The 21,955-nt window shown below is 32.1% G+C and overlaps 2 protein-coding genes across 3 annotated transcripts; one reads left to right on the top strand and one right to left on the bottom strand.

Moving 5' to 3' along the window:
• Positions 1–2,964: 2,964 nt before the first annotated feature.
• LOC140051523 (pumilio homolog 3-like) lies at positions 2,965–14,847 on the bottom strand. Its single transcript, XM_072096768.1, has 16 exons — positions 14,760–14,847; positions 14,117–14,444; positions 12,688–12,808; positions 11,950–12,025; positions 11,727–11,820; positions 10,383–10,624; positions 9,960–10,063; positions 9,759–9,834; positions 8,735–8,833; positions 7,115–7,249; positions 5,502–5,644; positions 4,754–4,899; positions 4,418–4,509; positions 4,136–4,214; positions 3,305–3,392; positions 2,965–3,193 (listed from the first exon to the last, which is right to left on the bottom strand). The coding sequence occupies exons 2-16, from the start codon at positions 14,418–14,420 to the stop codon at positions 3,067–3,069; spliced, it is 1,926 nt and encodes a 641-aa protein (XP_071952869.1). The 5' UTR covers positions 14,421–14,444; positions 14,760–14,847; the 3' UTR covers positions 2,965–3,066.
• A 121-nt stretch (positions 14,848–14,968) lies between these two features.
• Positions 14,969–21,289, top strand: LOC140051021 (GTP:AMP phosphotransferase AK3, mitochondrial-like). Of its 2 annotated transcripts, XM_072096086.1 has the most exons (5): positions 14,969–15,197; positions 16,676–16,792; positions 18,796–18,968; positions 19,254–19,372; positions 19,820–21,289. In XM_072096086.1, the coding sequence occupies exons 1-5, from the start codon at positions 15,002–15,004 to the stop codon at positions 19,917–19,919; spliced, it is 705 nt and encodes a 234-aa protein (XP_071952187.1). In that variant the 5' UTR covers positions 14,969–15,001; the 3' UTR covers positions 19,920–21,289. The 2 variants fall into 2 exon arrangements, with proteins under 2 accessions (XP_071952187.1, XP_071952188.1); XM_072096087.1 differs by lacking the exon at positions 16,676–16,792.
• The last annotated feature ends 666 nt before the right edge of the window (positions 21,290–21,955 follow it).

The raw sequence follows: 21,955 nt of genomic DNA, 5'->3' as shown, positions 1-21,955 counted from the left end.
ACACTTTCTCCCTCCCCACTAATCAGAGTTATAATTAAAACGTCATGTCTTTATCAATTCTGTCTGCCAAAGTATTAGTTGTCTTTATGTGTTGACAAGGTGTGTGTAAATTTATAAATTAATCAATGTGAAAATATGTTAAGGAGAAAGAAAATAACATTATTGCGTATTTTGTAAAGCCTATGTAATGCCTGCGTTTGATGAAAATGCCATGTAGGGACATAGATAGAGTTTAATTCAATTCACTTTATTCCAAATAATTTCTGTCAATTCAAAACTTGGAATGACAGACACACGAACTGAAGTGGTTAACATCTGATAAGAATATCTACAATGTAAATTGAAAGTAGGTCTAACAAAACTAAATGAAACAATGGGTATCGATTTGATACATTCGCTGTGGATACGGTTAAACTTAAAAACGTAATGGAATGGTCAATACAACAATATAATGGTAAAAAGAATTAGGTTGTCTGCTGACCAAAAATGTTGGCAATAACCCAGCAAACGTCCAACAGCTTATTAATAAGGTGCAGTTAAACAAATATACTCATTGAAATTATTCTTTGTTTGTAACAACACGAGATAGTGGCGCAGTCAAACTTCAGTTAAACAAAACATCTCATACTTACTACAGAAGGTCTAATTTTTTCAAAAGAATTAAAGTATCGGCACTTGGTACTTAGTTACTAGACGTTGCAGTAGGTTTAAATTTAAGTTGTTTGTACACTAAAATAAGTAAACATTATAATAGTCGCTACTAGCATACTTGTTCTGACGGCAACTAAAATGTAGTTTCTAAGTTTGATTGTCTCAATACTGGAATGTGTCGGTTGTATAGTTGTTGCATACCTTGTTGAAACTTGTATTACTTTTGAAATGTTCCATTGGTCAACTATACAAGTAATTTCACTGTTGTTCATGTCAGGAGAAACTTTCTCAATAAGCAACGTGCTTGTGTTATTATTATTTATTTGTTTGTTTATTGCAGAATTATTTGAGATCCAATATTGGTTTGCCTTTTCAACACTCGAAAAGACTTCATCACCTCCACTAACAAACTTTAAAGAGAAGCTTTCAATAAACTTGCATTTTACCGTTGTCTTCTGTCCAATAACAAACAAAGATGAAACATCAATACGCAGGCTGTTTCTGACCACAGTTGATGTTAGTTGTAATTTACACAACATTTGCCTGTCTAACGAATTCACTCCTTTTATGAAACAGATAAAGGCATTCTTTTCAAGCAGCGATGTTACGTTGAATTTTAAACTTGCAACCTTATCTTTATTAGTGTAAACCAATGGTCTGTCATGCATCTCTGGCTCAATTAACCAATGCAAAGAATATCTAGCTGGAGAGGTTACTGCACAATTCAATGTAGCTACATCACTATTGGAGTAATGCGATTTAGATGCGTTGCATACTTTTACAGATGGCGGTGACCAAACAAATATTTCGGTAGATGGGAAAAGTAATTCAATCGAGGTACCGCCGGTAACAAATAATACATATTCGCCATGGTTTGATTCACTTAAATTAGTAAAAATAAGTGAAATATTAAATTTATGAACAGTATTATTTAACGGTAAGTGTATATACTCGCTTTTGGCGACACGTTGTTTATTGTGAATCCACTTAGCAGTAATGGTGACGTTGTTGGATGAACTTGGTTGAATTGTTATAGAGCAACTGATGGAGACATTTTGACCAATAAAAGCATCAATTCTATCAACTGGATAACAACACATATTGTCTCTACCGTTAACAGAGTTTACAACAGAAAACAGCAATATTACGATACTACAAAGCATGAACAATACAGTGTTGTTTGGCATATTTCAATATCGATCACTTTAGACCAAACACTTGTAAAAACTATTGATGGAAGTTGCTGCAAACTGAATTTTGATCAATGGTTGATACTGGACCTTCTCGTGACAATTACCCTGTTTATCTTGCGTCTCCAATGATCACACTTCAAAGACAAATCTCAACTAAAGACACGTGATTACAGAGATGAGTTATGCAAGGATAACTTTGATTTAGGAGTGTACATTTAATGCACTGACCAATCCGCCGCTACCAATTTTGATTCCTTGTCCAACTCTAACGCATTTTAAAAAATCGGTTGCGCGCATCACTACAGTCTGTGTACAAAAGTGTGATTACGTCATAATCCTTATTCTGGTGAGAGTGCGAGCATTGTATAACATCAATAATCAAAGTACTTTTCGAATTGTGTTATGAATACAAAGAGCGGGAACTTTTACAAAACCAAGGCGCGTGTGGCTAATACGAGAAGGGCGCGCGCACCACTGGTATCTTAAAATCAAAGTTTATCCTATTGCTCAACGACTTAAAACTAAAGAGTGAGTTTAAACAATAATTTATCGAAGTAAAATAGTATCGTTATTAAGTAAGTTTAATAACAATTCTTTCAAGTTTGATCACCATGATCAAACTGCATTGTGTAAAAACTCGAGGACCCGATGGACACTGGACCACTGTATACGAATTGGCAACATTTCAAGAAACAACAAATAAAACTGAACACAATGTAGAAAAGAAAAGCGATTCTTCATTGGGAGACATGAAGCTTATGAGACTGGGAAAAAATCACTGATAATATGAACAAACTGAAGGAAAGATAAACAAGATTTAAACTTAGGCAAACTTACGTTTATGATTTACTGAAATCCTCAACTCGTTCGACCTGCGTCGATGAATCCTCAAATGAGTTATGCCTTTACATACTAATGTTTGCTACTAAATTGGTTTCTACTATTTTGCTATAAACTGGGTAAATATTGACTATAGACAGGATAATGATTGTGATTGTAGCTTTACTTACATTGATTTTATCTAAAAAGTTGTCGACATATTCGTCAGCATAAACACAATGAATCAAAGGTCGAGTCTTTTGAGTGTAAATAAAACTATAATACAAAGACTGTCTATATATAGTTTTCTTTTTCGTTTATTTTTGTTTACATTATCTGCATTACAGTGATGGAAGCTTTACATCAGTGGTAAAAACTCAATTTCAAAGAATCTCAATACTATTTAAGATTCTAATTTTTGTTGCAATACTTCAGCTCCCTTGAACTCAGCTTTTTGTAATTTCTTAATTAGAGGTGTCATAGCATCTTTAATAATATTTTTCACATCATCATTTCCGCAGTCCATTAAACTGAAATATGAACACATAATCATTATTTTTTTCAAAAAGTATTCTCATTAACCCAGACAAAGGATTTATAAGCAAAAGACAGACAGCCCAACAATCAATGAATTCACTCACCTAACAAGTATAAAAGCTCCTCTGTTTATAGTGCTCCATGTTGTTATCTTATCTGTGCCAACTTTTTTAATCAACATCTTACAGAAAACTACACAAAAAAAAAAAATACAGTGCAGATTTTTTTGCGATTACATCAGATCCCATCTATACAACTGCTTTACAAGTAAAATACAAGTTATGTAATCAAGTAAAAAAATAATGAATTATAAATCAATATTTTATCTAATATGTACATTATTATTATATCTTATTAGATGCAGATACATTATATCTGTTAACATTCTCTGTTATGGAGTGGAGTTGTGGCTTGGTGATTATGATGCTTGGCTACCACTCCAAGGGTCTTGGGTTCAAGTCCTGTAACATGTCAGGATTATTTCTAAGGACAAAATTACAACTCCACTCCCAAAGACTTGTAATAAGACTTTGTTTATAGAGCATCTTGAATATATATATATATTTATTTATCTTGTGAACCTCTGAGGGTCCCTAATGTTCAGCAATGAATGGATCACCCTCATTAAATATGGTAAAAAAAACACAAAACAAAAAAACATTCTATCATTAGGTGTAGTTATCACAGACAGTTGATGTGGGTACATCAACATGTAGCTAAACAAACCTAAATCTTTCCTTCATACCTTATATCAATAATGTATTGCATTGTACCTACTTATCTTTTGTCAGAATACAGTATGTAAATAAATGTTTTGCAACTTTGAAGGTGATATTTAAACTTGAACAGACAGATTATATCTGTCTGTTCCACATTCATCATCAGAATTGCATGCAGATCCACTAGACCTTTCACTACTGATCTAAGTTACTAACCTGTATCTTGTGTGTCCTTGTCTAGTTGTATTAGTTTCTTCAATACTAAATGCCCAGCTGGATGCTCAATGATATGCATCTAAAAGAAACAATGTTGAAGAGATTAGTTGAATGCACCAAACCCATCATATTTAATGTACAGTGGAACTCCATAGGTACTTACTAAAAACTAGATTTGACACACTCTTAAAGATGACTTTATTAGAATAATCTTGCCTCATCCAGGAAAATAAAAAAAAGAAGTTTAATTCAAGAACAATTGTTTTAGCCACGGCCGATTACCTTATCAAGTGCATCTTTTGAATCTCTTGGAACTGCTACCAAGTCTTCTGATGCTAACCCACAGATAGCTTCCATTAGGGGGTTCTTATCACCTGGAAAAAGTAACAAGTTTAATAATGCTTCATTGTTTTAAACATCTAATGCTTTACTACCTTTGCTGAGACAAAACTTAGATAATACCAAGTATTTATTTTTCATATTTTAATAAAGAATATTGAACCAATTGACGAATGTGTCCAAGATGAAATAAATTTAAGAATACATCACATGTAGAGTATATATATTATATAGTCTAGACATCAACAAAACAGTTTAAAGGTGTGATGTAAAACTTACCAATAGTATTTTGGTAGATGGCCGTAACAAGAAGACATGTTTGTTTGTTACGTACAAGTTGTCTGGCAAAATTCTTTACATGTTCCAGCAATGGTTTTGAAACAGATTCTATTAACTCTTGTTTCCGAGTGTTTGCATCTTTCTTACTTTAAAAGATTAAATATATATTATTTTAACAAAGACTTTTTTGTTTATCCACACATAATGGATAACCATTGTGATTGCCAAGGATCATCTTATTTTTTCATATTATTCTTCTTTCTTTCTGCCATTTGTTGGTCAAACATAAAAGCATAATATTTTCTATTTGGAAACCTCCTATTTTTTAATGACGTCAGAGTTGGGCAACATTAATTATGTGCAATTTGATGGAATTCTATGATTGATCATGAATTAAAAACCAAAAAGCATTTTTGTTATTGTTTTTTATTGAAACAAAAGTACAATCTATATCAGTCAACTTTCTGTGGAGTAAAAATGGTGTGCGTTGCAATAAATGACTGTTATACAACAAAACCTTTTTTACCGCTTGTACAAAAATATAGTACAACAAATGTAAAAATAACATGGTCATGAATATATTTGCATTATCAATAAATCAGAAATTTGTTTACATTGAAACTTGGATTAAAAATAAAAACTTCCGCAATTGTTATTTATCCATGAAAGTATAATATAAATTATGACGATGATAATATCATTATGATTTCAAAACAATTACAAATATAATATAAATAATTGTACTAACCTATGTGCATTGCCATCACCCTTCTTCAGTAATTCAATGATGTGAGGATGGAAGTGTTGTTGATGTCTGTGACACAGGATGTACAACAACACCTTTCTACCATATTGATCTTCACAGATTTCACTTAAACACTTCATCATTTCCTATAATATTAAATAAAGGTTCTGATTTCATTTAAGCCATTAATTAATTATAAATCATATATACTGTAATATATGACATGTAATTATTATTTTTTAATTGAATATATCATTATTTAACATTTTAAAATAGCAGTAAAAAATGTATACATTTACATACACTTAAAATTATTGAAAAATAGATAATGTATTAAAAAAATATCAAGGTTTTGTACCCATTGGAGTAAAAACATCAGTATTATATAAAAAAATTCATATCATCCATAAAAGGTGTCTAAAGTCTAACATTAGAGAGGTTTCGCAATCTTACGAATACGATAAGGAAAACGGATACGTCACGCACACGTATTTGTTTACGTAAGTCATAAAAAAATCTGTTTCGCATGGCAACGAAATATTGAGGCGCGTCCAAAATATGACTGCGGTAAATTTGAGCGAAGCGCAGGTACGTGTTGCTTGGTGGTGCTTGGCTGCCTAGGCCTAGCGTAACATCAAAGCGAGTGAGGACTTTAAAAACTGCTATTTATCAAAATTGACTTGGCATTTTAGTAAATTACTTTAGTAAATTACTTTCAATAAATCTATAATTATATTATAATCTAGAATCATTCCTGATTCAAATGCAAAATGTGCAAATAGATCAAAAACTATACTCGTTTTGTAGTTACGAATATGACTGGTGATATTCGTCAACACGAATACGCCTTACGAATATGAAATGGGGATCAGCTCAAAAGTTTCACAAATGTATGACGTATCTGTTTTCGTTATCGTATTCGTAAGGTTGCGAAACCTCCCTATAATGGTTAATAGCAAGTACCAAATTTATTTGTTTAGTAAAATCACTATCAGTATTTATGACACAATTATCACTAATCATATTTACTTTTTGCAACACAATGCTGTTACAATCTACCTAATTCTTGTAGGTACAGTAAATAGAAATCAGCATTATGTTCCATATAATGTGTATGTGTAGTTGGTCGCTTTCTTGTAGATGCTTTAATTGTAGAAAATAAATTGTTTTTGTTTTATTTCTGTGCTCTGTTCTGGGTTGACCAACTATCATAGGTGTTTAGCACCTGTTTGGTATTTCCTTGCCTTTTATTTGTTTTGTCTTCTTTGTATTGTATATGGCAGAAAATTGAATAAATAAAAAATATAATGTACTATATGTACATGCATACTCTATTTTTGTTTAGTGAAATAAAGGTTCTGATTTCATTTAAGCCATTATAAATCATATATACTGTAATATATGACATTAACAATTAAAATGTAATTAATATTTGTTCATAAGTTTCTTTTACAACTTTATGCAATGTAAAGCAGTTACCAGCCAATTACTTCTTTGAGGGCCAAACCTAGATGCAAGTTTTGTGTTTTATAAAGTTGTAAAAATTCAAAAACTATCTCACTGCTATGCTTATCATTTTGACTTCTGGGATATTTCAATTAATTAATAACACATACCGTCAGAATAATCTTTGCCAAAAGCTTTGTATCGTCAACTGAATCAAACAATGCCAACATGACCCAATGGCCGTACTCCTCACGACATATCTTGGAAACATACGTCTTGAAAGATTTCATAATAACCTTACGATCCTACATCAATTCAAATAATAAATTACCAAGTTATTAACAACAATTAAATGTGTATAATTAAATGCTTTATTTTATAAATTATGCAGATGCTATGCTATAAATTGGAATTCAGCTTGTTGATGGACATACTTAACATAAAAACCAGAAAATAAAATAAACTGACATGAGTTAAGTATTTGTTCAAAACATTAGTGAAATTGGACTATTATAATGTGTGTTTGATTTTTGTACAACCTTTGTCTAAAGCCTGTTTTCGACTATAAGGGAATCTATTTGAGTTTCTTTCAAAGATTTATATAGCCGAAGGCTAGATTGCAAAGAACAATGTTATCGCAGTTCAAAAAGTGATTCTCCATGGAGAGAGAACCAACAAGATGGCGGCTGTAATCGACCAATCAGATATGCCCTGCTATACGCTTGTGTTGAGCCTATCTGCGTGAGAACGATACGCAACACAGCGTGTTAAGCGTATAACGCGAACGCATTCTATACGATCCTCGCATACAAAAAAATTCTAGATTACTAAGAAATTATTAATTCCATTGTGCTTAACAATATATTTAATTTTATAAAAATTTCACTGTGCTTTGGCAAGAATATGTGTTGTAATTTATGTGGTCTTAAAGCTCAGATACAGGCATGAATTTTAAATATAATATCTGGTTAATTGTACATAAATCAAATATTTGTAACAGAAATCAAGATGAAAAAACATGAATTTCCCTTAATATGGTCAAATACAAAATTTGGCAAAATTCTGCTATAAAAACCAGGAAGACCTTTTTTCAGTAGTTAGGTATTTTAACCTATTGTAATAACATGTCTGGTGACTCCCTAGAAGGTGAAAAAAGATGTGGATATACGGTGGATAATTTTTCCTATAGCATGAAAAAAAATGTGAAGTTGAATAAAAGTACTAGAAATGTAAAATTCAAGTTATTTTACCTATATTTAGTATTAACTTTTTTACCACACCGTTTATTTTCATAGCTTTTTAAAATGCCTCTCTATTTACAAAATTTGTGTACAAAAGAATAGAGATTTTACTGTGTAATTTGAACTATCCCCCCACTGATAAGAAAGTGTTTATTTTCAACAAGCTTGTTTAACACAAATAAAATCCCAAAAATTATGAAACATAGGGGAAACTATAGATCGATAATTATTGGAATGTATGATCAATAGAAATTTTTTCCCCGCACCTTTTAATGTATTATATTAGATTTTTTATATTAAATAATGTTTTTGAACACATTTACAGCCACCATCTTGTTGGTTCCCCCTCCTGTTGGAATCACTTTCGGCTTTACATCACTGGTTTCTTTCCATTTGTATGCACTTTATAATTTTTGTGATGGTAAAGAATGCACAAAAAATCAATCAATGTTTGATGGCTTATTGGAAAACTGGCTTTAGATTTAATCTCTCTCTTGATGATGTGACTATGTGGATACCGCCTGTGTATATGTTATAATATATTTATACCTTTGCTGTGCCATGCCAAATACACTGCATAGCAACACGAGCACCATCGTGTGTGTGAAGAATTTGAACTACGACCTCTCTTATGGATTCTATCATGTCCTTTAAAAATATAAAAAAAAGTATAATTAATATAGAAATAATAGTTTTTACTTCTTTGAATATTTCAACAGTCAATATTTCAACTTATGATACTTTCCCCATTCAATGAATACAAAACATTTATCATTTTGCTGATCTATTAAATAAAATCAAATTGCGTATGACTAATTATAAATAAAATGCTTAAAATCAGAGGGTACTAAAAAGCTGGTACAATTTATTTTGGTCAAACATTTACATGTCTGTATCAATATTTAGACACAGAAAATTTATGGTATGAAAAATGAAAACGAAAACTGAAATTTAATGAGAAAGTTGTTAAAAAGAAAACTTAAATTTAATATCTTTGACTGTCACGCCATCTAAACATTAATACACATTGTACTAAATTTATAGATAGATTATATATTTCATAACAGTATGTACAGTAAATAATATTAAAACAAAACCAAAAGTTCCTGTAAATCTAAAATGAAATACACCTGATAAAGTTATTGTAGTTATAATGTGCAATTATAATAATAATTATCATAATTTAATATCTTTATTATAATTATGCTCCAATAACTTTAGTTTTCACATGAAAAACATATTAAAATATGTCATTATAAAACAAATAGTAAGAGATACTCATATAAAACATTTTTGGTTTTCTTTAATTTCATCATTTTAGAAATAAAAGCAAAACAAATCACTGTTTTTTAAACCTTAAAGTACTAATAAATACTTATTTTTATCATTACGGCAATGAATCGTTATCTTTATCAGCCTTTTAAGTAAAAAAGAAAACCATTTACATAAAAATTGATGAGCATATTAAGAGAAAGATTAGGTTGTGGTCACGTATTAAGTCTCACTTGTGTGTGAATGGATTGCTACATTTAATACAAAATGTATTATTTTACACCAAAATATGCCTACTTACTGATCTCAGCTGTGGTCTTGCGTGTAGAAAGAAATCATACAAAACTTTGTGTATTAAACTATGTTTAATAACAGTCCTGCAAGAGAAAAATAAACAAATTAATACACAAAAATTGATAATTGAACATTGTTATTGTTCTACCTTGTACTGTGTTTGTAAAAACTTATATATAAAAATTAATTAATTAATAATAATCCTCACTTGTCTATCATAGATGTTAGTGTATTTGCCATGAATTCTGTGATTTGACGTTTCTTCTCAGGCTCTGCCTTAATAATATCATCCAGACTCTCAATGCCTTCTTTCTGTAAAGTAAACCAAATTTGCAGCTTGTGAATAAGATATATTGTCACAGATTCTCTCACAGATTAACCGATTTTGTGTTTAATTATTTTATATAGTAGAAACACAATTTGTTAAGCCTAAGCTTGGTTCCCACTTGATCCACCGCGTCATAATTGGTCATTATTTGTGGTGATGCGACGTCGTTACGTTACATCCAAGTGGGAATCAAGCTTTAAGAGTACTTCGGAACAAAATTTGCTTGAGTTTGTCAGTAGAAAATTTATTTATTTCTTTTTAAATTATTTTTGGAATTATTAAAATTGTTTGTATTTATAGTACCTTAAATACAGCAAATGAAGGACCATAGAACTCTTCAAGTAATTTCAATCTCTGTTTTAAATTTGCATGGTTATTGTACGCCATCTCAATTACTTCTGACGCTTCTTTGTGTCGGACCATTTTACATACGCTACCGTGAAATGCAATCATTATATGATTGCGCTGTTCCTTGGTTCCGTATCGTAACATTTGCTTCACAAAAAATTTAGCATACTTGCATTTCGACATATTTAGGATATGATCTGTGAAATAATAAAACATACATAATAATCACAATATTATCCTTATAAAGTCAACTGTCCCATTAAATAATAATAATTTATATAGCGCTTTTAACTTAAGTGACAAGGCGCTTCACATTGAAATGAACTAGACTCTTGGGTTAGCCTAATATGTCTGGTAATGGTATATGTTTTTAATAATATAATAAAACATACATGTAATAATCACAATATTATCCACACAATATTGTTATTATTAATGTAGGTTTTATTTTTGAAACATATTATTTTTTATTAAAAAAGATAGAAAATAAAACAATATAAGTACATTGTATAAAACAATTTACAGTATAACTTTATACATGATCATGATAGAGGGATTATTCAACATTGTATATTATTTAAAGTTTAATAAAATAACTGTAATTGCAAATAATAAAATGTAACCAATGCTTTAATGTTAAACCTTTAACATCATTATTAAACATATACATCATAGACATCCACCTACAAACTTTATCATTGTTCTAAATGCATAGAGGGAGTATTCAACATGTTATATCATAGTAATCAAATTAGTAAATATTATATCACTAATCTTTAATTTAACCGGATTAAACTGGTTAGTACAAAGATTTCTTCGTCAAAATTGACATACAGAGGGCAGTATTTATATTAGACTAATAAAATTAGTAAATAAATGTTATACCAATTACTACTGTAATCTTTAACCGGATTAAACATATAGATTTCATCTTCAAACTTTAACATTGTGCTACACGTAGAGGGCAGTATTAAACATTTATATTAGACTAATCAAATTTGTAAATACATTTTTTACCAATTACTAATCTTTAACCTGATTAAACTGGTTAGCACAAAGATTTCATCTTTAAACTTTAAACATTGTGCTACATGTATAGAGGGCAGTATTAAATATGTTATATTATAGTAATCAAATTAGTAAATAAATGTTATACCAATTACTAATCTTTAACCGGATTAAACATATAGATTTCATCTTCAAACTTTAACATTGTGCTACACGTAGAGGGCAGTACTTAACATTTATATTGGACTAATAAAAATTTAATTATTATACATATTGTTATCAATGACTAACCTTTAACCTCATTAAACATGTCAGTACGTAAACTTCCATCTCCAAACTTTAAACAACATTGTACTACACGCACAGAATCATGAGCATACACAAGCTACAACAAAATATATCATTAAATTTATCAGATTTATTTAGAAAGAAATGGTTTAGACACTCATACAGACATATAATGCAGTAACTGTTTGACAAAAAAAAGTATGATGTGCCCAAATATGTACTGTACCTCTAACACTTTTCCTTTGACAAGTTCTTTTAATTCGTCAAGGATTTCTTTACGCTTTTCTTTGCTACATTTTTCTCTGAAAAAAATAAAATAAATAAAGTTAAGTAAAGCCCATGTGTTTTATATTTTTAATTAAATATTATACTGTACATTTAAAAAAAATTGTATGGTAATGTTATGTTGTTGAAAGTCAACTGTCCCATTACCGGACACACTTGTGCTAGACTAATATGTCTAGTATGTGTTTTTAATAGTAACAATTTGGAAACTTTTAGACCTTAAGAAAGTTAGAAATATATTGGTATGGAACAACGCTGTCACAACGTTTTAAAGAGGTACAGTAACACTGGACCAACAAAAGAAACTACTGAACAATAGAGACTGTGATTATTAGTAGTTATGCTGTGAGTAAACAAGCGAGTGAGTGGCCGAGCAGTTGAACCGTAATTATGTAGCCAAGGGTTAGAGGCTCACTCGCTCCATGGTTCTGGTGGTACAGTAGAACAAGTTTTTTTCAGATTAAGGGCTGTAAAAATTTAGGTCCAGTGTACACATCTAGCTCATGTGCACCTTAAAGAGTAGTAGTATATCTTTCGAGACGAGTAGGGGGTTACCCTGATGTACTATACTAGTACACACACAGCCACTGTCTGACCTCTTTTACTGAAGATAAATAAATAATAATTAATATAATAAATAAAGATAATAAAAGATGAATTTGTTTATTAAATAACTTACTGTCTTAAGACTTCCCACATTTTCTTGGTTTTCTGAGACAATTCATAGTTTGTTTTCACTTGTTTGCGTACATCTTTTCGCTGTTTCTTACTCATTTGCAAAAGATCTGGTTTATCTGAATCTGTTGACAATAATACAAAATAAATACCTTCAATCGTTATGTTATTATTCATTAATGATATTTGTAAAGATTGGTTTCTTTTCACAGTAAAATCAACATTTTTTTTTATATCCACCAGACCTTGATTTAAAAGGAGCGCCATGGCGCTGACGCTCCTTGGCGCTCTGATAAGAATATTAACCCCGAATACAACACGCAGTCTAGCCTATAACGATCTTTGTTATGGCTACCCCCGATAGGCTAGGCGCGCAAACGATCTTTGATGTTGCGAGAAAAATATCGTAAACAATTCATTCTAAATATAGTATCAGAACGTTCAATCGGTCGCTCAAAAAGACTGCCGACAGAAGACCGTAATTGTACAGACCTAATTTTTTTGGTCACATGGCATGAAACGCGATACTCTCTGCTTTACCGCAACATCTCACATGTTTTTTTTAAACTCAGTACGAGAGGGTGGCTGCCGACGATAAACAGTAATTAAGATCGTGTACCTGGATTTTGTGTCACATGACATGAAACATAATACTCTCTCTGATCTGCTCACATGTTTTCCCCTCCAAATTCTGGTCGGGCCTTTTCTTATACACATGTCGTAATCATTTTAAAAGGCCTTTATGTTAAATCTTAAAGTAATTAATAATATATGGAATATATATTTATTTTGTTGGTGTCCTAGTCTAGGTGTCGTTGTTTTTATAATTCGCTAACCCAAGGTAGGATTAAATAATTTATAGTGTAGGCCGCCGAAACTAGACTAGGCCTAGATAGCCTTGACTCTCTCTCTGCGTGAGCTGAGGTCCACGGACCCGATGTTGTCTCGTCGGCGGATTTCTGTCCAAATTAGGATAACCGATGCGTAGGCCTAGCTAGGGTGGCTACAAAAATTGACGTCTACTATCTTTAGATAGGATTTTAATTAGCAAACAATAGTTTGCATTGTCCATGCTTCTAAAGGCGATGACAATGGTGTTTGCTAACCCTACGATTCTACGAACCACCCTACAATCGACGCATAGATAATTATCATAACAATAAATCGTATTCGTAGACTACGTTCAGAGAACAATGACCTACGATGAATTTTACGTGCGAGCTGCGAGAGTACCATTTCCGGCCATCTAGAGGTGTCATTTATCAAAATTCGGCTCGCCACAGGCCCAACCATGGTGGGCCTGTGCCTCGAATACTTAATCAAAATAATGGCTCTCCTCAACATATTGAGGAGAGCCATTAGGAGCTCTCCTCTTATATTTATAAATCAAGGTCTGATCCACCAAAAATAGCACTTTATTTCATTAATAATACCTTCTGCTTTTCGTTTCTTTCCTTTTTCCAGCTTGTCTCCTTTCTCCCTCTTTGCTTCTTTTAATTCCTTAGCTTCTATTTCCTCTTCATTGTCATCTCCTTCTGCAGCCACCATTTCTTCAAAGTCCATTTTCACAAACTTTTCAGATTTTTCCTCAAACGTTTTGTCTTTCTTTTTCTTTATTCCAGAAGTTGATTTCTTTGCACTCCTATTTTCTTTCTTCACTTTACCTTGCTTGGCAAACTTCTTTTTCATTTTGATCTTTCCTGTGCTTGCAACAGATCTACTTTTCTTCTTTTCCATGATGATTGGTATTGGTAGGTAAGTCTATACAAGTCAACAATACAATAATAATAATATGTTCTGCAATTGCGCAAATCGCATACATAAAGGGCGAAACGACTTGCATCCATTGTTACGCCAGGTGGAGACGAATGGGAGCCAACAATATCGGTAGTTGGCCTAGACTAGGCCTAGCCCTAGCTAGGCCTAACAGCTAGCTAGCCTGCCAGTGCCAGACCACCACTGCACACCAATTGGTAATTTTGTCTGGATTAAATGGGTTATTTGTATAACAGTGAGATAGATACACAAACTTACACTAACAGTGCAAATGTAAATTCATAAATAAATAGTACTAACCTTCTGAGAAACACAAATAGTATGAGTTTGTAATCACAATCACACAATTCTGTCTACTGCTGCTGGACTGAATCAACTGGTTCCCACACATGGTCGACCTTTAACCGGTGGTACAGACGCTCAGTAGTCTGCAAGTTAATTTTACAAGGTGTTTGTGTTTTGTAAAATACAATAACGTCTGGACTGTTAAAACTATACCAAACAGGAGGAGGTAAACAAATTCTGCAGGCTAGGCCTAGATTATGAACATTAGGTTTAGATTTATTTTAATTTTACTTTCTGTTACTCCAACCATGATTTCTAAAATATTTAAAGCGGTTATAATGGGACCCCCTGGTGCTGGCAAGGGTACCATATCTTCAAGAATAGTCCGTGATTTTGGTTTAAAACACTTGTCAAGTGGTGACCTATTGCGTTCACAGATCACGGAGAAAACCGGTATGTATTTATGTAGACCAAGAAGAGGCAGAATGAACTGTGTTGTATAGTGTAACATTATGCTTAGCTATGGGCCTAGTATTAACTAAAGCCTTAACATTAAAGTCAGTCCAGGGAGTTAATAACAACTCCCTGGTCAGTCTATGTCTCATGGATTATAAGATAAAAAAAGTATAAATTAATATTAAAGTTATGAAAAATTAATATCATAAATGTTGTTAATCCAGTTAACAGGATGAGCAAGATAATTTTATTTTATTTTAGTATACCTCTGTTATGCGCGATTTGAACGATTTGCGCAATTTGAAATTGCGCAAAAAAATCCTTGCGCAATTTGAAATTGCGCAAAGAATTCTTGCGCAATTTAAAATTGCGCAAGGATTTTTTTGCGTAATTTGAAATTGCGCAATCAACTTGCGCAATTTCAAATTGCGCAAGAAAATCTTTGCGCAATTTTAAATTGCGCTGCACAATTTGTAAATTGCGCAAGATAGTTCTTGCGCAAAATGACACCTTTGCGCAATTTGAAAACGAACTGTAAATTTTCAAATTGCGCAACAAAATTCTACCAGACAATCGGTATTTTAATAATTTATTGGAAACTAAATAACTCAAAATAAAACATAATAAATGCGAAGATAACATGTGTATAATAAATACATAACATTTATTATTACAATTAAATAATATTATCACTGTAACTTGAAATAAATCAAAATAAATGTAAAAATTAAGTTTTTAATATTAGTTTAAGCTAGGCCATGTAACCTAGTCAGTATCAGTAGTCCAGACCCTAGCTAGGCTAGAGTAGTATAGCCGGCCGGCCGCGCCACGCCCGCCTGGTGGAACACCACCGCTTCGTTTTCCTTCGTCGGTTCTTCGACGGTATGCTAACTTATAACAATATTTGCACTACTAAAATAAGGAAATGCGATATTTATCTTTAATTTTGAATCATTCTTAGAAATTACTATAAAAATATGGGTGTGCATGATTTCACAATCTGTCGAAAAACCTTGCGCAATTTGCAGATTACTTGCGCAATTTAATACGTTGCTTGCGCAATTTGAAACACATGTTTCAATTCAAATTGCGCAAGGATTTTTTTTGCGCAATTTCAAATTGCGCAAATCGTTCAAATCGCGCATAACACCTCCATTGTTTGTTTTGTACAGTTCGTCTGCTCTATGAACATTCTGTACATGTTTTCATATCAAGTTGCACATACGTCAAGTCACCATCAAGTCAACTCTCAAATATACTCGGCTTTACGTCAACTCGACCAAAAACTAATCGGTCAACTTGGCCCCTTGACTTGAAGCCGACTTCACTTGGGGCCGACTTCACTTTGGCCGAGATGGTTTAGGGCCGACTTGGATTGAAATCTGTCATACATACATTAGTGAACATAAAAAAAAACAATTTGTTATACTGTCTTTAGTTGATAATGTTTGAAATTGTTTGATGCTTTATTTTAGCTGCTGGTGTAAAGGCCGATGACTTTATACAGAAAGGTCACCTTGTCCCAGATGATGTAATGGTGGAGCTAATTCTGAATGAATTAAGGAATATGACATCTACATGGCTTCTTGATGGTGCGCCCAAATTAATTAAACTAATCAAAGTTAATTGATATCAAAGACAATTTAAAGGGGGGTTCCGGGTTTAAAATGAATAGTAAAAAATGTAAAATATATTTGTTTGTCTCTTGTACGGTAAAAGTTTCAATTTATATAAGCGCCCAGTGAAGCAGAACGAAGGCTGTGAAATCAGGCCAGATTACAAGTGCAGCTACGGCAAAATCACACTGTGGTTACAAAATAGGAAATTCGTGAAATGGTCCATCTTCCGACGACTCGTTATCAAAAACCATATCAATTACTTTTGTAAAATTATTCTTATCTGATGTAATTTTAGTCGGTCTTCCCATTTATAAAGTCAATTTTTTATGAAAATTCATCAAAACAGTGAAAAATTAGATATGTTTGCACTTTACGTTTGCCGATTTTCGCACCGACTTAGGGGAAAAATCAAAATCAATGAAGCGTAACGTATACTGTACATTCCTGCTGAGGATCGAGCGAGACGAAAATACACGTGCTCTCTCTGCTGCCCATGCCTGGCATCGTCACGTGATAAGCAGATACAACAATACCAAACTGGTCGGGTCGAGTATACCCCGTCTATAATCACAACATGAACGATGTACAGTATTTGATTGAAGGTCGACTTGACCTGCCGGATTGGTATATCTCGAATGAGAGAGTTGGAATATTTGTGTAGTGCAGCCTATAGTAAAAGGCCTGGTAGTATCAATTCGCATAGGGTCTACTACACTAGCTAGCTCAATTTTTAACTGGGCCGGATCGGCTAGGTCTCCTTCCTACTACCTGGTCTACTTGCTTGATGCATGAGTATCCGCTTTTTTGGAGAGTAAACTAAGCCTATTTTATTTTAGGCCTACTTAGACGATCGGGACACCATACGTGTAGACGGCGATCGGACCTTGTTTTGCTTCAATATTTACAGCCGATTTTTTAGAACGTTTTAGGTTTAGATTGTTTAGGAGTTTGGTTGATAGGATGGGTTTTGTTATTTATGGGCCAATCGTCTAGTAGTAGTAGGCTAGCTAGGCCCATGGGCCCCATTGTTTTAACGTAGCCACCGTGGCATGGAATCCCTAGTCAGAATGGCTCTCGCCCATATTATTATTAGGCTAGGCCTAGAGTAGTATTGTACGTGAAGCCGATAATACGATCTGTACTATAGAGGTATAAAAATAGTATTAAATTTATGACTCCGTACCTGTACTAAATTTTGTATTTCATTAAATGTCAAATAAATATATGCTACTACTGTTATTATTACACTTTAGGCCTAGCTTAGAAAATCTACAAAAAATGTATTTCACAATGATCGGGTGGTCGTCGTTTTACAGGGGAGAGATGTAAATTAGTTGACAAACACAACGTACATGACGTCGCGAGTTTGGAATCCACTGGTGACGTGATTTTGTGAATATCTCATGAATATTAATGAGCTTCCCTAAGCTGCTGAAAAACAGACTTTCCATGAATTTACCCTAAAATGTATATGAAATTTAATTTTTTTAATTTCTCGTTATTACTTCTTCATTCTGACATGTCTATATTGTTATAATATTTTTTATTTAATAAATAAACGATATTTAAAACCAATTTTAAACCCAGAATCCCCCTTTAAAACAGCCTACTTCTGTATATTCTAATGCAGTTTTGTACCTACCTAAAAATTGTTTTGTAATATTTTATACTCATAGTTATTCAAAGACTTGCCCCACGTCTGTAGTATAATATGTATTAAACGCTTTATGTGCCAAAATATTTATCTTTTTACTAATATTAAGTCAAACCTCTGTCTAGAACCTAGACTACAACATTCTCTAAAAGGCCAAAAAATTGTAGAAAAATTGTATTTTTTTTATTCTTAACTATTTTAATTTATCAATAAATCATTAATCTACAAATGCTACATAAAAATGATTATATTATATTTAATTTACTAGTATTGTATTGTGTTGGGTGGAATTAATACTTTTTAAACGTTTTTTATTAATTAGGTTTTCCAAGAACAGTACCACAAGCAGAAGCCCTGATGAAGGAACAAGAAATTAACACTGTAATCAATTTAGATATTCCTTTTGATGAAATTGTAAAAAGGCTTGAAAGTCGCTGGGTACATCTTGAAAGTGGGCGAGTTTATAACTTATTGTGGAGTCCACCAAAAGTTGAGGTAAATTCCAGGATATTATTATAATTATATGGAACTTTTTTGACAGTTTTATGAACACTTAAACAGGAATGTTTTAAATTAATGCAAAGTTTATTTAATGCAAAAAAATTATCTTAGGAAAGAAAAGTTTAATACTGTAGTTCCCTTACTTTTTGCATTTCAAACCCTAACTATTGCTTAAAATTGTTTTCAAAGAGTTAGATGTCGGGCTGGCTGTATGCTCACTTGGATCCGCATAACCAACTGAGGTATTAAAGTAAACTGATAATTGAATACTTCTTGCAGGGAAAAGATGACGTTACTGGTGAGAATTTAATACAACGTGATGATGATAAACCAGCGACTGTACGGGCAAGACTAGAAACGTATAACAAACAGACAACACCTGTGACAGAGTTCTATAGGTAAATGTGACATCTAAATGAATATCTGAGCTTGTATTTTAATTTTCTTTCTTTTTGTGGTGCTTGGAATAGCTAAATTATAACCTTAAAATTATCAAGTTTTCTTGTGTGATAAATAGAGAAGAAAGCAGGAGGTACAATACAAAAAGGGTGCAATGGATTGATGCAATGATGAAGTTGAGATAGAAGCAGAGATCCAATAGAAAGCAGAGATCCAATGGGATTCAGTGGCAAGAGTCCAATGAGAAGGGTACATTTATAGGGTGCAATGTGAATGATGTAATGATGAGGTTTATTTAGGAAGGTGCAATGGAATGATCTGCAAAGGAAAGGGTGTAATGGATAGGATCTGGAAAGGAACCGAATGCTTTAATTGTATTGAATTAACTGAATTAGTCTTTTTTCTTAAATCAGGTTCATATTTGTTTTTTCTTTTTTCTGTTTTAGGAAACATAACTTACTGCAAACTTTCAGTGGAACAGAAACTGACAAGATTTGGCCAGAGGTGTACAAGTTCCTTAGCAATCATATCAAACCAATAAATTAAATGATTCCTATTTGTGCTGAAATGGAGCCTACTACAGGCCTTGCATAATATTCTCAACATTTTTACGACTCCTGAACCTGTAACACCTAATCGTGAAAATACGTGATCATCCAATGAAAAGATACACAAGGTGTTTTAAGTAGATCTATATACCGTATATTTTTGTGATATGATTATGATAATTTTGATTGACCAAATTATTTATTAAGAAATTTTTATCTAAGGAGTACTAAATGTTAAACCTTTTTATCTAAAGAACCAAATTTTGTGTAGATAAACACAATATGCCTTTATGAAGATGTTTGTATTGTATCTGTTTTTTTATTGGGAACTTATGAGAATGAAATAATAATAGGGCAACAAATAAGATATGGACATCTGCCTCTTGAATATGGTTCAAAATGCTTGTAAATGTAAATGGGGGAATAACCTGTGACTTGCAGCCTACTGGGCTGAATTGCACACAGGTGTAGACGACACATACCACAACTTTCTACTCCCCTAAGGGTCCCTTTGTGTCGAGTTCTATGATTTGCTGAACAATGAGAAAATCATGAGTTGGTTTCTGCTTGATATATGTACTGTAGACAACGCGAGACTTTATGGTATTATTTTAAAATAAGGATGCAATTTTACTACTTGGAAGTTAGACAATTAAAAACAGTAATCAAAAATCTGTAATGTTATTTATTTTATGAAGCATGAATGTATATACATTAATTGATTGCAAAATAATACAAAATAAATACTAAAGGCATTAATTAAATGCTGCTGTTAAATAAAAGCTTGACTAAGGTATGGTATACCACGAACTGTACAACATAAAGAAAATATTCACAGCACCAAATTACTTATGATTTAAGCTTCGTCTACACTTTCAAACTTTATGTGCCCATATATGGACACAGTGGATGACATCATATCATATTTGGGCACGTCAACTCGTTTGATACGACTAGGCAGACATTGAAAACATGTATGTAATGTATCTCTTAATAAAGACAATTGTAAATTGTTTAAAAACAACAATACTGTATATAAAAAAAAACAATGATTCCTATAAATAAAATATTACACTTATTTATAAATATATAAGTGGTTATCTGTAATTTACTTGCTCTACTAAGGTTGAAGATTATTTCTTGTTATATTCACCTTGTAAGGACGCACTGTTGACACAAGTGCCACTTGATATAAAGGTGTCTTTTTCCAATAAAGATTATTAACATATTACTATGGATTATAACTGATTTATTTGCATTGTGAATTATTTTGACACCCCACAGTAATATTAGAGTAATGACAGGTCAATATTAAAGGCATATTATGTGCTTTGGTTTATGGTTTGGGACAGTATTGGCAGAAAGGCTTCTACTTTATCATTTAAAAATAGGAATTAAAGGTACTATATTGAGGTGGGTGTAACCCACTTTGAGGAGGGGCTTATACCAAAGGACTAAATGCAATGTTTTACTTTATACTCTCAAGGAACCTTTCATACGCACCACTAGGGTGGAATTATGGCCAAATCAGTAATTGTATACTTATATTGGTTGTCATTGCTTCATATGTTAATTTGCAAAATAATTTGTCTATAATTCTTTGATAACCTATAGTTTTCATTTATGCATAATAATAATAAATCATTAAAAATACTTTAAGAATATTCAATTATCTATGACACTGGTGTTTTCTAAGACAACAGTACTTCCATGTTAGGTTATAACAATTTTCTAGGTCAAATATTAATATTAGATTATTTGACCCAGTTACATGATTGGATATTAGTTTATGTATCTAAAGAAAATATATTTGTTTTTTATTGGCACCTATATAACAATCTTAGATAAATTAACGCCTCATATTATAAAATAACATTATAAAATATGTTTTTAATAACCTGATTACTTATATACTTTAATAAAAAAAAACAATTTTTGTTCGTTCAATACTAATTACTTCTAGGCTATAAGATAAACAAACGCAATTTGCTACAATAATGTTCAATAATTACTTCTATAATAAAATAAACAAAC

This window comes from Antedon mediterranea, chromosome 6 (assembly GCF_964355755.1).
Source record: "Antedon mediterranea chromosome 6, ecAntMedi1.1, whole genome shotgun sequence".
NCBI classification, from domain to species: domain Eukaryota; kingdom Metazoa; phylum Echinodermata; class Crinoidea; order Comatulida; family Antedonidae; genus Antedon; species Antedon mediterranea.
Note: the sequence above shows the minus strand (reverse complement) of the source record. Positions and strands in the feature narration are given on the sequence as shown.